This window comes from Paramisgurnus dabryanus, chromosome 1 (assembly GCF_030506205.2).
Source record: "Paramisgurnus dabryanus chromosome 1, PD_genome_1.1, whole genome shotgun sequence".
NCBI lineage: Eukaryota > Metazoa > Chordata > Actinopteri > Cypriniformes > Cobitidae > Paramisgurnus > Paramisgurnus dabryanus.
In genome coordinates, this window is record NC_133337.1 from 7,615,259 (window position 1) to 7,633,128 (window position 17,870).

Consider the following 17,870-nt stretch of genomic DNA (forward strand, 5'->3'; position numbering starts at 1 on the left):
ATGGTATAATAAATGATCTATGCAGACCTGAAACTTCACAGGGACATTCTGAGGCTATTACATCTTGAACAATTGCCATATTAGGTGACCTTTAACAGAAAACCTTTCTTAAACTCATTGGCAATTATAGAAGGGCGTTATCGTTTAAAAACCAAATAGCTCCAGGGCTTTAAAGACAAACTGCACAACTCTATAGTGTAATCCTCAATGCACATTTTTTAGATACATGCACACATGTTGTACATTTCTCTGATTATCCTGTAATCCTGCATTACCGTCCATAAGCTCTGTTCTGTTTGCTTATAACTGCATCCAGCAGTATATATTTGTATTCCTATCCAAGCAACAAGAATGTGATAAGATAAAACTGCACATTGCAGACACGACCAAACTATTTTCCTCACTTATCAACAACATACACGGCCTTTTCATTAACATCAACAGGCCTATAATCAGATATTTCGAAAGGGAATTTATAGCACATGCAGAATGATAGATGATTACACCATAAGGATTTTGTCCCATCACATTGACCTCAAGGTGATTTATATACTGTACAGCATGTAACCATGTCATTAGATCAGTGCTCTTTAATTGTGTCTTTGATCTAACACACTCTAAAGTTAGCGAATGAGTGAACTGTGGTGTCTATGGAGGGGTGTGGTTGGTTCAGTGTTGGCAAGGCCAGGGCACATAAAACGCATAACAGCCTGGATTCAACAGCAGTGGATCTGGAAAGCACCGGAACGCCTGACTGATTAAGTCACGGCTGCTGCAGTCATGTGGACCCGAATGTCTTTCATACTGGATGGAGCTAAAACAGCCAGAGTAAATGCTTGCTTCTCTGGTCAATGAGTTAACAAACAGCTAGAGGGAGACAAGCTTTACTAAACAAGAGTCCAGCACAAAGGGCCAGTGTCATATTACAGAGCAATACTAAGATTGTCAAAAGGAGTGCCTGAAAAACACATTTAGGATTTTTTATCATGCAAGTATGTTTGTGTATTCGCTGTGATCGGTCTCTCTGCCATGCAGTTTTTCAAATATATTATACCTTCACTTGAGTGCTTGTCCTGCTGAGGAACAAGTAAAACCATCTAACTCCAGACATGTAGGAGAACCATGAAACCACCCAATAGGAAAATTGTATTGCTCAGAGGTACTTTTGTAGCCCCATTAGAGAGAAAATGGGCACAAATAAGAAAACAAAAAAGGTGTCACTAGGAAGGTTTCTAAAAAGGTTCTAACCAGGTATGTGCCTCGTACCTCATGCCTGAAAAGTGAAGTCGGTAGCTCTTTGATCGCCCTCTGGTGGCTGTCTGCAGTAACCCCCCGCCCTCTCCATGCAAATGAACGGGACTCGGCTCTAAATAAATTTTTTTTTTGAAAATGTGAATTGGTTGAATTGGGCACGCGAACGTTTAGATGGAAGTTTAATACCCCTCTGGGTCCATGGACAATTCCTTCTGCGCATGCCCTGGCTCCAAATTGATGTTTTTACGAAACATGACAGCGCCCATTGTCAGAAATCTTTGGCTCCAATTCATTACAATGGAAGGAAGCGACGTTGTGTCGTCCATCTTTATTTACAGTCTATGGTTCTAATATGTACCAGTTAGGTATGCACCTGTGAGGTATAATGGGCATCGAAAGCAAAGAAAAAATGTGGGTGGGTCCAAAACATTTACTGGAGTAGATGCTATTTTCTTGTAATCTGTTGCTATTTAATTAAATAATTGCTTGTAATAGCCTTAAAGCGGGATTGCAGAAGGCAAAGTAGCGAAAACACAAAATGGGGTTTAATTTATTAGGGCATTCCTCAAGTAGAATAGATTTAACCGATGGCGCGCTGACAAGTAAACAGACATATGCGCTACATTAAAGAAAAAGTGAGTGGGTCCAATATCATTGGCTGTAAAAAATATGGATCTCCAAGCTTGGCGGTAGTGAAAGCAGTGGCAGTTCACCCGTCATTCAAGTGGCCACGCCCTTATTTATGCAGAACTTTAAGGCTTAATATCATTTAAATGAATTTGTCAGGAAGTGTAAACTTAGCTATATAGACCAAAAACATGTTTTGTAGCAGGCTGTATTATTTTCTGCTGTAAACAATTTTAACATGGGGGTCTATGGGGATTGACTCCCTTTTGGAGCCAGCCTCTAGTGGCCAGTTGATGAATTGCAGTTTAAGTCACTTACGTATTTTCTTCATCAGAGAGATTGGAAGGTTGCCCCTTGGATTGACCCACATATAATGGTTCCAACGCCCATGACTAATATGCACAAACAAGAAATTCAAGCAAAAAAAGGAAAATCTTCAAAGGCCAAATGATGAATAGACCTATGCTTTTTTGCCTAAATGTGTGTATATAAATCAAAGAGACTTGTATGTTTTCATGGCCTGGAAGGTCTCTGTTCAAGTCAAACAGGCTATATAAACAATTTCATACTACATCAAACATCTCTGCTGCCATTTCATCCATTGACAATACAATGGACGAATGCCAAACAGCGACAAACAGAAAACACCATGTCTACTTCCAGTGAAGATCTACATCCAATTACCTGCTTCTGTTACAGAACAATCTAAGCTTCACCTTTCTTTCTATGTTTGCCTGTATAGGAAATTCAGCACAGTAAATTGAAGAGAATTTAATCTCAGCTTAGTCGAGCATCTGACATCTATGTCACTTTCTTGAAAGTCACTCCACAATGCAAAAAGATGCAAGATTTGTGTTTCCACACTGAAACACCAGCATTGCTTTGTCCGAAAGCTGAAAACACCATCACAAGCAGTCCTGGAGCCTGTTGGACATGACACATCCACAATGAAAATATTTGACACCTTCTCCCTCGCTGTTAAAACCCACAAGTGAGTTATTTTGCCTTGTGTGCACATACAAAGCTGGTTTCAATCAGTACACCATAAACCAGCCGGCCTCCTGGATCATGATTAGTGTAGCTGAGGGTCTAACCGATGGTTAAGGTAACAAATTTCCAATACTGTGGTCGTATAGCCCATGTTTTACAGCCGTGCCTTTCATGCCAGAGGAGCTAAACGATTCTGTTTAATGTATAGTGTCGCACAATCTTAAGTGAAAACACATGGGCCAACAGTATGTTTAAACTGGGGGAAGATATTTGGAATTAAGAGATGTTATATAATCTTAAACATATAGGCCTATTTCAGTTCAACACTGTTGAAGGTAGACCGCTACCTTCTTAGAGAGCATCATAGCTGACATTAACAGGTTGTTTTTTTTGATTAAAGCTTTTGGGGTATTTTTAGGGGGTTTGGAGGCTTCAGGCATGACCTGTGGAAAGCTCACATGTTTTCTCTCCACGTGTGACATCTCAGCATGACTCTTTTCTCCAGGGGTTTCCTGTCTTTCGTCGCTTAGCCCTCCCACTGAAGAACGCAGTGTTTCCTTTAGTCCTTCCTTCTGTGAAGCTCCATCAAGGAGGATGAGCAGGCAGATGTGTCAGAATAAAGAAACTTGAAACGACATCTGACCCACGAGCAATCAATCACGCTGTCAGTGAGCTGTGATCAAAAACTCGACCCAGAACACTATAGACAAGGGGATTTGTACATGATCTCAGCAGGACCAAAGCATTTATCCTTGCACGTGTGACTGTCGAAGTCTTAAAGGGCACCTATTACATTGCTGAAAACCTTCTTTTGTGTATTTTTTATAATACAAGGGGTTTATGGTTCAAAAAACACTTTATTTTCCACATACCGTACATAATTGTTGCTCCATAAATTCCTGTCTTCCTGAAACATGTTGATTTTGTACAAAGCTCATCGTTCTGAAAAGTGGAGTGTCCTCTGATTGGACAGCTTACCAGTACGTTGTGATTGGCCTCAATGCCTCTGACGTCAGCCGGAAATGTGACGCTCCTTACTGTATTTGGATGATTAGCTCCCAATGCAATACTATCAGGAGTAAAAATTGTCTTTACTACCCTATCAATACGAGCCAAATCTGATCCAGAAAATGCAGATGACCAAATTGATCGATCAACTTTGCGAGCGCGGCTTGAACAGATAAAGGTAAGGTAAGGATACTAAAACATTAGTCTGCATTTGTGACAACGACAAACAACATGCGCTACTCTGCACTGCTCAAAACTTGTGTTTGAATCATGGTTTAGTTAGTAGTAAATTCTTTAAATATGAAAACATCGACTAGTTGCAGGCCGTGAGTCAGAAGTGGTCAGAGTTATGATAATGACTGTTGTGTCCACGTCAACAGGCAGAGGAAGCAAACTGTTGCCTACAATCCGTGTGTTTGTGGTAGAGATGTAAGTTGGAGATGATAACTCGCGTCATCGTTTACGTAAGTGTGTGTAGTTTTTGCAGTATCATTAACTCTTTCACCGCCAGCGTTTTAAAAAAAAGTTGCAAGCCAGCGCCAGCGTTTTTCATGATTTTCACCAAAGTTTAATGCCTTCCAGAAAATGTTCTTCTTTAAATAAATAAACATACAATATACCAAATGAAAGAACAGACCCTCTGCTTTCAAACAAAAAAAACCTGTTTCATCCTACCTTTAGTGGTTGTTTTGCAATCAGCTTTTGAATATGGGTAGGTTTTTGCAAAAACACCATATTTTGAGCAAAAAGCAAAAATAATTCCATATTTGTGACGGACTTTTCATAGAGATCCCATTCAGAGCGATCTTTAAAACAGACACGGACATGCAGCAGCTTGCCATAGGGCAATACTTCCGGTTTTAAAAAGTTGCGGAAGGGATAATAGCGGTATTGCGGAAAGACGGAAAATCTCGTCATTGGCGGGGAAGCTTTTTCTCTTAATTGACGAGATATCTCGTCAATGGCGGGGAAAGAGTTAACATGTACTATTACACACCAGAGGAAATGTAAAATCGTGAATCAGATAATCGGTGCTCTTTATAATTGATCATTGCCACTGTTTAAAAGATTTCTTGTTTCAACATAAAAAAGTTTGTGCTGCTTTAAAATTTTTAGTTAATTCAACTTTAAAATATTTGACTTTGACTTGAAATTGACTTAACATAATTTTTGAGTAATATTTCTAAATTGAATTAACTCAAAATTTTAAGGCAGAACTTGTCAGGGTGTGGTGGTGGATAGAACCCAATCGCAGACAGCTCATAACTTAAAGACGTTTATTAAATAATAAATACCCTCGAGGGGGCAAACAATGACAATGACTACAAAATAAACAAGACAAAGCGCACACACGACATGGTATCATTGGATACACAATGATCCGGCACAAGACGTAAGACACAATGGCTTTAAATAGGGAAAACTAAACTAGGGAACAATGACAAACAGGTGAAGGGAATAAACCAATCATGAATAATTAACAAGGAAACGAGGGGGCAGGGTCAAGACTTAAGACAGGAGAGCATGCGGTACACAAAACATAAACACAGACCACATGACTCTCCACACAAACACGTATACGGGGGTGTCAGGATCCCGGCACCAGAAACAAGACAAAATACACCTAATAACATTCGGGATCCTGACACTACCCTTCCCTTAAGGGTTGCCACACGGCAACCCAACACAACAGTACATGACATAAAACAATAAACAAAGTCCAACGGCCAGAAGGCCGACAGTGCCCAATGTCCGGACCCCCGAAAACAGAAGGCGGGACAGACGGTCTCCGCCCAGGAAGTGGGCCCGGAACCCAGCACCGCTCAGCCCGCCGACCTTGAACAGGACACTGGACATGCCGTACAGGAACGCTCGCGGGGCTCACTGACCAGTGAGAATCCCGGAGCTTGCTGGCCGATCCTCTGTCGCGGGGCTCGCTGAACAGAGCTCCATCGCAGCGACAGTCCGACGTACAAACACTCCCACGGGATCCGCCGACCAGGAACTTCCCGCGAATCTCACCATCCTGGCACTTATCCGCGGGGCTCACCGACCAGCACACTCCCGTGGGGCTCGTCGATCCGGATCTGTCCCACGGAGCTCCCCGAACAGGAACACTCCCGCGAAGCTCGTCGGCCAGTAGCCCTACCGAAGACCCCACCGATCAGGAACACACCCGCGGGGCTCACTGCACGGCCACAGGAACACAACTCCACAGACAACAGCAGGACGGGGCAGGACTGGACAGACAGCAGGACGAAGCAGGACTAGACGGACAACAGCAGACTCGACGACCAGGTAAACTAGACAAAAACAAAAGAGCTGTCTGCTGGGTTCCAGAATGGCCGGATCATTCTGTCAGGGTGTGGTGGTGGATAGAACCCAATCGCAGACAGCTCATAACTTAAAGACGTTTATTAAATAATAAATACCCTCGAGGGGGCAAACAATGACAATGACTACAAAATAAACAAGACAAAGCGCACACACGACATGGTATCATTGGATACACAATGATCCGGCACAAGACGTAAGACACAATGGCTTTAAATAGGGAAAACTAAACTAGGGAACAATGACAAACAGGTGAAGGGAATAAACCAATCATGAATAATTAACAATTATTAGGCAGGGTCAAGACTTAAGACAGGAGAGCATGCGGTACACAAAACATAAACACAGACCACATGACTCTCCACACAAACACGTATACGGGGGTGTCAGGATCCCGGCACCAGAAACAAGACAAAATACACCTAATAACATTCGGGATCCTGACAGCACTTAATATTTTATGTTGAAACAACAAATCTTGTTTTACAATGTGAATGACTGTCATTGCTGTAATAAACTTTTTTCATTATTTCACTTTTTCTTTTTCATTTAAAGTGTAGTTTTGCATTTACTTTGAACTAACTGGTCCTGTGGTCTATTTAAATTATTCATTTACTTATTTACCTGATGCTTTAATCCAAAGTAGTGCTGCACAATTAATCGCATCGCAATCGCAATCGCAATGTCAGCCTGTGCGATTATATGACAGCAAAATGTTGCAATTATATTAAATACATAAATGTGTGGACTTGTTAACACAAACTTTCTGATAAGAGTTTGATGATTTTTCTTGCTGTTTAAAAAAAAAACGAACAAAAAAGGCAGTGCACGTGTGGCATGCACGTGTGTGGCGTGCGTTGTCACTTGTGTGTGCGCAGCGCGGAAATACCAGAGCGAAGATGGATGCAGAGGAGATTGACAGTGATCTGGTAGCTGAAAAAAAAAACTCTACGTCTGTTGTATGGCGGTATTTTGGATTTAGGATTACTGACACTGAGCAGTTGCTACATCACGTGGAAATATGAAAACATTTCTAGTTTTACAAATACACATTTTAGCATTATCCCTAAACTGTGTGTGGATTTTCCTTAAAAGCCATCAAGTTTACTCATGATACCATTTATTATAATCGCAATCGCACATCGCAATATTAGCACCAATAACCGCAATGGGAAAAATTACCCAAATCGTGCAGCCCTAATCCAAAGCGACTTACAATTACTATTAATATCCAAGGTTGCATGCCTCTGGAGCAACTAAGGGTTAAGTGTCTTGCTCAGGGACACAACGGTGTGTCACAGTGAATTCGAACCAGGGGTCTCTCACACCAAAGGCGCGTGTATTATCCACTGCGCCATCACCACCAAAATCTATTTTAAGTGGATTTATGAAGATACTTGTCTTTAGGTCCACACATATACACAGAGTAACCACAGGCAGTTCAGATGACTTTTAAATATAAGTGTGGCTAAACCATCCAAATGTTTTATTGGCTACCCTCTAATAAGAATGAATGGCAAACAAACATCAATTTAATTGTATAAAATGTCAAAACCACAAAGCAACAAAGCAATAACCATACTGTCCCAGAGACATTAAATCAAAAAGAGCCAAATGTTTCCTTCTCTTCATCCGCTTAAGGTCATATAGGGTTGCAATGTCTGTATATAACTTTAAACAAACATTCTCAAAGCAAGTGTCAGGGGGCTCGAAGCTTCAATTTCCTTTTAGTGGTTATATTTTAACCATAAAAGTGTCGGCAAAGTTTTTATGCCGTTTGGTTGTTCGTTTACACAACAACACCATTTTGGGTCCCTGAAAACAATGAATTTAAAGATGAATTTCAATTTTTTTATAACGATGCCTCGTCGTCTCAGTGTAAACACAAATCTGTGATAAGGGTGACGTCATGAATTTATTCAGTCTAAAGACATGCCGAAGTATAACTAAAGCCGGTATACACTGTGCGATTTTAAATAGTATTTTAGGATTGTTGCTTGCCACACTGTGTGATTAAGATCGTAATTAAGTCCATGTCACACTATATGATCTCAGTTTCCATCAATGTCAGACTGTACGAGTTTAAAGACTTTTAAAAATCGGACGCACACAAACAAACGGATCCGCAGTTTTACGTCATCGATTGACGACAGCTGGGAAAACACACGCTGGAGCGGAGGCTAACAAACCGAAACAACATCTACTGTTCATTTTAATCATAACTTGTCTCGAGCATAAAAAGAAGAAAAAACGAAGGAGACGAGTACCTGGCATTTGAATTTCCAGCACGATTTCTCTCCAGGCTGCTTCATATTTATCCTATCATGGTACAGGCGATGACACGTTGTACAAACACTCTTTATTGTTTCCATAACTCCACAAGTTTCTCCTCCTGCTGTACAGTCTACCTGGTTCTTTTTTACATTTGTCTGCGTTGATTTGTTGTTGTCGCCGCACTAATTGTGTCATCGGGTTCTGTGCTTCTATTGGTTATTGAGCTGCCGGTTGTCGTAGGGAGATGTCACACAGCAGGATTGTATCTCAAAATTTCTGACACTGCCAGAATTTTGTCGGAGGATAATTTTGATCGCAACGGACATTAATCGGCTGTCTGTGAACATGTCAAACTAGCGATCAAAGACGGCAGATTTTAGCCTGGGATTCCAGAAATCGTTTAGGATTTCAAAATTTGTCCCAGACAGCTAAATCCTGGCTGAAATCTCACAGTGTGCACCGGCCTTTAAACAACAACGGGGGACCACATGACAGTTTGTGCTGCACAAGAGTTTATTAACGCTTCTCCAACAACAATTACAAAATGTGCTGTCTTGATTGTTTGTATACATCCCTCTCCAGATGTGTGGTGTTGCCATATGCTGGCCTGGTACGCTTAATACAGCGTATTTAGTCATTTTTACCAAGCCACGTAAACAGAAAATGTGTCCGAAATAGCCCCCTATACCCTTATTCACTATTCCTACGTTAGTTCACTTATATAGTCCTCTTGAATGAATGAATGAAAACGAGTGGGTGAATTCGGACACTAAGCATCGTAACACTGCGTGCGCCATTTTGTGTTAGAATGCGGGAGGCACACGCCTCACAGTGAAGGATTCATTTGATAATGTCCACACTGCAATCTCCACTACGAAATGTTTGTCCCCTCAAATAGTGCACTATTTAAAGATGCCAAAGAATGCATTGATACAATCTGTTAAATTGTTCTCTGATATCTACATGGAAGGTTTGTGGCTTTATTAAGTGCAAAAATTATCCAGAGACGCTTTTACATCTCCATTAACAACCCTAGGATTTCCTTTAAAATGAAATTATTACCTTATTTGAAAGGGACATGAATAGTAATGTTGAGCTCTTCTCTAATTGGTTGTTTCTCAGAGCAGCTCTTTCAGTAGCTCTGTGTGTGGGTAAACAGACCTTATGTTTGAGCCTGTATCAGATGAAAAGAGAGATTTTCAGGAACAATCACTTGTTTGGAGATTGTTAACGGAAGTTTCTGAGTGGTACGTTTTTGTTTTTTCAGTATGGACCTGCAAAACGTAACTGTAACGTCAATAGTATATCTTCAGCCTAAACGCCAGCATATAGCATTAACTATAGCACTAACTCAGCAGTCATAACTATGTTTTAGCATTGTAACAACATTGTACTCAATTTAATGTGTAATTTAATGTTGGGGCGTACATCTCGACTGTTACGTCACAGTTGGTGTTATGTTGAGATTGGCCTGTTTTCCAGCTGGCTTTTGCATGCACAAGGTTTAAATTAGAAGGAGGAAACAATCATGTTTAAGGCTCACAATATGTTATTACCATGTACAGAACTCTTATTATTCATCTATGCCAAGGTAAATACAGTTATACATTCAAGGGCACTTTTAAGGGTATTGAGAGCTATTTCGGACACAGCCTTAAAACATTTTGACAGCGTTGTCGTGTGTATGTGAAATTTTTCAAAAATGCTAATAAAAAGGTTTCTGTTTTTCACTACGTTAACGTCCATTAAAGGAGCCCAATGTACACTTTTTTTTTTAGTTAAATTCATAAACAGATGGGGTAATATGTATGCTGCATATCTTCTTGCTAGCTCTGATCCATGAGAATCTGCTCAACCTTCAATCTAGGACACGTTGTGACCTCAAGGACCACAATGCTCATAAATACTGCATATACATCACCTCGCTGACCCATGTCAAATAGCTCTCTAACTGTTTGTGTGTATTTTACAGATATGAACGAGAAACCGACTGACTTGGTTAAACATGTCAGTCGGAGATGGTCTGGTGGGATTCTAGTGAAATGGAAAGCTGGCTTGTTTAAATAAAAGCGTGTCCTGAGAACAGGCAAGAAAGAGAATGTACATACAGCGCTGTGGAAGACCTGTGAAAACACTTACCTACACTAGACAGTCAGCATCATGTCATGTTACCCACAATTTCCAGCAGTATGGAATATAAATTAAACTGATAAACCTATCCAACACACTAATGTGCCAATAAATTAAACCACATCTTTTTATGTTCAAAGGTTGATCATTGGCAGACTATTTTAATTCCCATAATATTGTATAATATAGTATTTAATATAAAGTATATTTTCTATAGGATCAGCTATGTCTGTTTTTTTTCTTTTTCAACCTTGGACTTTTTCTTACAGGGTTTTTCTAGAGTTTATTTATTTTCAATCCATTGGGAGTCAGCTGACATTGGCTTAATTTAGAACTCGTTTCTATACGTTACATTAATAATCCACTAGAACAGTTTAATCTGAGCCCTGTACTTTCTCTTCTTTTTATTAATGTAAAGCTGCTTTGGAACAATTAAACAATTGTGAAAAGCACTATATAAATAAAATTGAATCAAATATGTAATTTTTGTATGTTAAATCGGTACTTCTTAAGCAAGAATAGACATTATAGCAGTTATGTCATAGCATGTGTAATTTGTGTTACGCAATGGAGTGTGCACTCCAAAAATAAGCCCCTTATGCAATTTAGTTTAATCAGATTATCTCTGAATAAATGAAAATGACCGGCTGGATGTATCATATATCCAAAACAAAAGGTTTCTTTTGATCATTATGTTGGATAAGTTATGAGTGCTGTGGAAAACTTCTGACCCAATGGGACTTTGACACTGTCCAGACAGAAATTATATAACAGTTGAATAGACCTTTCCTGCCTGGTTTATGACTAAGTATCGGATATGTACGAAAATGTCAATTTTGCTGTCTCACTGTAGAATCTCAATGCTCTATATGAGAAACAACAGAGATATTAAAAAGATTTGTGATGTTCTTTAGTTTGGAAGTGTAAATTAAAGGCAGACATATAACAGGTAGTGCAGCAGACTTGTAGAGTAACCACAACCTGACAAAAGCTGCTTTAATTTGAAACAATGATTTGCTTTTCTTCACTTTGAAAGCCACAATGTATAAATGTAAATGTTTTATTCAAAATGGAAAAATCATATTTCTTCAGTTCAAATGGTCCCAAGCTGTCACTGGGCAAGTACGCTTTGAAAAGGTCCTAGTATGAACTACCCTTTTACTTTTTAAAAGGGTATTGCTATTTTTCTGACAGTATGTAGAGAACAGCAAAACAGAAGATTTTCGTAATGGGAATGGCCAAAATTCACCAACACAAAACAACCGCAGCCCTTGACATCTGTGTCTGTTACTATGGTAACGAAACATCCAAGCACCAGATGACGACAGTAATAAGAGGATGAGAGTTAAACATTAACCAGTGTGTTGTTCTTATTACGGCTAACAATCCTAATTATCAAATACCCGGTTTAATGCTGTTATGTAACCAGTGTTTGGCCTTTAATGTCAACCCTGTGACTGCATTATATTTAATATTAGCTTTCATTTAATCTTTATAGCATCAAACTACCATTAAACTTTTTATCTTTATCATGGTCTTAAACAGGGCTGGCTTAATAGTTACATTACATTCATTCATGAAGATGTGAAATATGATGCCATAATACAGTGCATCACGTAACTGTCTGAAAATGTATACTGCCCCCCTTCATAGATGACAGCATAATGCTACAAATCTGTTTTTCATCTAGCACAGAAACACTCATATTTCCCAGCATTCCTAAGCGCATTATGGTATTAGTTGGTAATGTTAATGTAACAGCACCACTGCATCACGGGACATGATCCAAACCTACAGGCCGGAGTGATCTATACACTGCTTACATACATGAATATTGCACATAAATGCGAAACGCATACCTTAATACAGTGTTTCCCAATCCAGGTCCTCGATTACCCCCTTCCAGAATGTTTTAGATGTCTCCTTATTTAAAACACCTGATTTTACTCATCAGCTTGTTAGGTAGAAATGAAAGCAAACACCTTGAACACCTGTTGACTTTGCTTACATGATGGAATATATAGTACCTTAAGTTATTTTTGGCAAAAACAACATGTAACCAAATGCAAGGTTATTGGGTAGAAGTGGGTTACTCATAGCTGACTATATTGGGTCTAAAAAATAGCTGTCATTTCATTCTCTGTCTCAGTTTTTGCTTGCTGGGATGTTAACCATTCTGAAAGGAGGCTGATGAGTTGAATCAGGTGTTTTAAATAAGGAGAAAACTAAAACTAAAGCACTGTATTAATATTTAACAGCTCGAAGTTAAAAGAAGGGGAAGACTAAATGATGAAGGACATTCAACACGTGACTCATCACTTTATATGTGTGACGGTACTGTGAGAAATGCCAACTCAGGTGTAACAGCTCACTATAAACCCTGGTTGAAATATCACGGCGATGCCATCAGGTCAGCGAGCAAGAGCCAATTCCCAGAATCAGCACTCTCAACGCCCTGTTCTTCACAAATAGACTTTGAATGTTTCAGCTCAATACAGTTACATTTTGGAGAATGTGGAGAGTTAGACAGCTGGTGGTAATGCTGTTTTAAGATTTATGGTTTGGGCTAAATTTTAAGTTATTTAAAACTTTTTGTTATTTAACTTCTGATGAACTATAAAGTGAAGTAATGCTTGGCTACAAGACATTTTCATCCCTACAGGATAAAATCAAACAATATCCCATCCTGATAACAAATACGTCCAAGATCAAATGAGATCTGTAAGCCATTTTACATCCGTCCATTCAACTTCGCTTGCGTGTGTTGTATGGAAAATATTTTTATAAGGATAAAAAAGCCTTGTGATGTCATACAGTACTGCCCTGTCTGTAAGGGACATGTAATCCTAAGGAAATTGAGTCCAAAATTCACTGTAACTGCGGATTTGGTAGGGTTTAGTAAGGAGACCCATGGCTGACACAAGCTTTTCTAACACGTGCAAGGGTATCTGTGTCCTCGAAGAATACATAGCTGGGCGTCAGTTTGTGTTAAAAAGTGGTGGGGACAAAAAATCTGATGAAAATACATTACAGCAGGACGGGAAAAATATTGAATAACGGTGCATCAAAAATGGGCATATAGCGTAGGCCTGTCAACAACACAAAAATACTCAGCATAAAACCCTCAACAATGTCGACTGCACATGTAACAGTCCCTGCAACACCAGCTCAACCGAACAGTGCCAAAGCACCATACTCTAGAAATCAGCAGCACATTAAGTCAATGATTACAATGAAATTCATATGTAAAAGAAAACACACCACAAGTATACAAGCAACATATTTATGTCGTAAGGGGCCATGGCACAAGACTTTTTAAGATGTCAAAAAAAAATTTGGTGTCCCCAGAGCACATATGTGAAGGTTTAGCTCAAAATACTATATAAATAATTTATTATAGCATGTTTAAATTGACACTTTGTAGGTGTGTCCAAAATTTTGCCGTTTTGGGCGTGTCCTTTAAAATGCAAATAAGCAGATGAAGTGCAAACACTGATCACAATGATGGTGGTTTGTTGCAATTGAAACTCAATTGTGCTGTGAATTATTTTCTCTCTCTCTCTTTTTCTCTGCACTAAATGGCAGTGCTGTGATTGGATAGTGCAGATTAAGGGGTGGTATTATTAGAATAAGAGCTCCTTATGACATCATAAGGAGAGCCAAATTTCAACAACCTTTTTTTCATGTGCTTGTAGAGAATGGTTTTACCAAAACTAAGTTACTGGGTTGATTTTTTCACAGGTTGATAGAAGCACTGGGGACCCAATCATAGCACTTAAACAGGGAAAAGTTTTACATGCCTGGCCCCTTTAACCAAATGGTTTTAAAAAAAGTGGTGGGGACATGTCCCCAGCGTCCCCAGTGTAAATGACACCTATGCCTAAATTGTACATATTAGGACCTTTTTAAAGGGTACTGACCCACACTGTTAAAAAAGATCCTATATTATGATCAATTACTCAAAATTTTTAACAGTGTCTACCATTATAGAAAATTATGATTAAAAAAAGTAAAAACATTATCTGCCAATTAACAGCTTGACTTGTTGTCTCGACAAAATCATGTTAATTTACAATAAAAATCTCTAATTAAATGTATAATTCATTATATTAAAAGTACAAAGTACTAACAATTTAAAAAAAACACAAAAATGCTAAATAATATCTGTTTTATAATTAAAAGTGCGTTTCCCTTATTCAAACTTTAGTTAGTGTGTAATGTTGCTGTTAGAGCATATTATTTCACTTTTCATGGACTACAAAGATTGGCTGGTTTGGACTATGGCCCTCTACTTTCCTAGCCTGGCTATCACCAGACAAGTCTCATAGAGAATGAGACGTAGTCTGGGAACCATATGCTAATTTTCTTGTATTTGAGGCGTGGTTTACGAATGCCCAGAGACGTTTATTGGGCGCTATGAATGTCTATCAAATCTGTACATAGCTCATAGCCATTCGTTTAAATTATACCAGATGATGGTACGTGTGCACACAGCTGAAAGCTATGCAACTAAACTGGTAACTGTATATTGATATTGAAAAGCATTTTAGTGGCACTGTGACAACCACAGTACAGGCATAATGACAATATGATATTAATAAATACCACTTACTTCATAGAACAAGGAAGAGCCCATTTTTTAGGACGGTGAAAACAGTGAGAAAAGTAAACTGTATAAAAAATAATGTGTTTTTTTACATAGGAAAAATGAACACATTTTATATTGCACAATGTAAACACAATCAAAGCTTCGAAAACACAGGAAAAACGCCACCTATAATTTATTGTAAAAAAGTGATATGTAATAATGATAAGTGAAACATTCAAGATATTTTCGAGATTAAAAATATTAACTATTACGTAACCCAACCAAACTTTATCATCACAGAAAGGTGCAAAACCCAGTAAACACGTAAAATCATGGGATGATCACAGTGACGTCACACCATTCTCATACTGTGAGATTCTCATATTGTAAGTAATATGCAAGCTCATTTTAAATTCAAAATGTTGAGTTCATGCAATAAGTGCACAATAAGTGTGCCTTATATAGAATTTGAAGACATGGCATCAAGAATATTTCTAGAAAGCAAGGTAAAAGTGAGTTTGTGGCCTAGTGGTTAGAGCATCAGACTTGTTTGTAACCCAGAGGGTGTTAGTTTGAATCCCACATCTGGCAGGAAGTGACTGAAGTGTTGTTGCAGTGATAGTTGCCCAGAATTTGTGTCTGTGTGTGGTTTGTGCGTGTTCATGTCTTGCAGTGGATGGGTAAAATGCAGAGACATTTGCAGAGAGTTTGGGAGCCGATGTTGCCAATCATTTGACAGTGTTTATGATTTCTTTTTTGGTACAAAACTTACTGTGAGAGACCTTAGATGTATAACTATTTTGCTTTTTACCATTTCAGCCATGAGCATAACAAAATGTCATAATAATCTAATTGTTTCATTGTGAAAATGTATGCACACCAACGGGTCAGCAAATGTGACATCTGACATTAGGAAATAACTAACACTGGCACATACTGTACTTAGCAGATGAATGTGAGACATGTAAATTAAAAAGAGCAAGAGTACTGCCATAACAAACAAATCCTGCTGGAATTTGTCTCTAAGAAGTGGAATTTAATATATGAGTCCAATTATAAGAGGAACGTCTGCATAAAAGGTCAGTAAATAAGAAAATAACAAAAACGAAGACAAAAACACTAAAGGAACGATCCACCTTTGATCAACTTCAAACGGTTTTATTTCTAAACTGAAAACTAAACACTTTTAAAGAGTTTTAGTGTCCTAAAAAATCCTTAAAAGGTTCAGAATAAGATATCGCTTACTCGTGGATATGTACCATCTAAAAATAATGCTGTCGAAAATAGACTAACCCAAACAAACATGTTTTTCTGAGCTGTATAGCAGAATTTCTTTATACTAGACGTGATCTCAGAGCACACAAACACAAAAAGTTTTTAAAGCCGCGGACTATCAGAGGTTTGTGACAATCCTCCAGTCCCAGTAATAGCTTGGTAAGTGCATGCTTTGTTGATCTTCAGGTAACTTGAAGGTTCAGCGAGTCTTTGCAGTCCATCACTAATTGATTCTTTGAGAGATGCTAAGAAGCTTCAGAAGAAAGAGGGAACTAGATGGAGAAAAGCTCAAGGGACCTTACAATCACCTTTTTATAAATACACAGAAGATTCTGCACCCCAGTGTGAGGACAAAGAGAAAGACGGCAACAAGAAGAAGAGGACAGAATGGGAAGGAATGCAATGTCACAACCCTCAAAGAAATACCAATGGCCTTTAGACGTCTCAGCATACCTGCACATTCGAGCGTCCTCTCGCAGCTGGCATTGTTCACGTTGACCAGACGTCTGTCGTTGCTGTAACCGGCAAGGTTTTCTCTTCTCCGTCGCAGAGAGTCTGCTTGAGATGCTCCTAAAGGCAACGTAGGAAAGTTGTCAAAAGTCAAAATTCATGGCACATAACAAGGACTGCAGTCCAGACGAACAAGTGTACTATTCATTATTTTTTTGTACTCCAGCCCACTGTACTCGGGCACTGATGTGTGCGACACAGAAAAAGCAACAAAGCCGAGCACTCTTTCAAAACAGTAAACCAGTCACTACTAAACCAGCCATCATTTGCATTGAAAATAAAGAAGAGATTTTACTATTTTCTTCTTCAAGTACCCACCAGTATAATTAGACTCGAAAATCTCAATCCAGAGAAAAGTTGCATTCAGTGCATATTTGCTCACACAGCACTCAAATGGCCATTTTTTTCTATGTTTGTAAATGTGTGGCTAATACGTGGTCAGCATTTTAATAGAAAATACGCTATGAAGACTAAGATGGAAACGCAGGTAAACATCGATAACCTTTGCTGTGCCATTTTTGGTTACTACTGTACTTTTGCCAATCCCAAATTACTTTCCAGAAAACTATTCAGTAGCTGTCTTCCCATTTAAACACTGTGGCTCAGTCTGTGGTGCTCTCAAAACACTGATCTGTTGGTTTAAGCGGTCGAAATTATGAACTTAGCTAAACCTATTTGGAAATAGAAAAAAAATTAGAGCTCAAATGCAAAAGTTGCTAAACACCACCTCTGTCAAAAATTAGATAATGAAATTAACTGAATGCACTCTGCACATATTATACGTTCTTCAAATACTTTTACTTCAAATCCACTTAATCCTGGCCCCAGGCCATTCAGAAATACTGCTTTGTTGGCAATCCATTAAATGCGATGTTTCAGT

The 17,870-nt window shown here is 38.9% G+C and overlaps 1 protein-coding gene across 2 annotated transcripts in view; it reads right to left on the bottom strand.

Annotated features, from left to right (window-relative positions):
- ninj2 (ninjurin 2) overlaps positions 1 to 17,126 on the bottom strand; it is a 33,558-nt gene extending 16,432 nt beyond the window's left edge. The window contains exon 1 of one of the 2 annotated variants that reach the window (XM_065265806.2): positions 16,934 to 17,126. In XM_065265806.2, the coding sequence (XP_065121878.1) occupies positions 16,934 to 16,966 (33 nt within the window). In that variant the 5' untranslated portion in view covers positions 16,967 to 17,126. The remainder of the gene's footprint in view (positions 1 to 16,933) is intronic. The other variant, XM_065265805.2, reaches the window with a different exon arrangement.
- Positions 17,127 to 17,870: the final 744 nt, after the last annotated feature.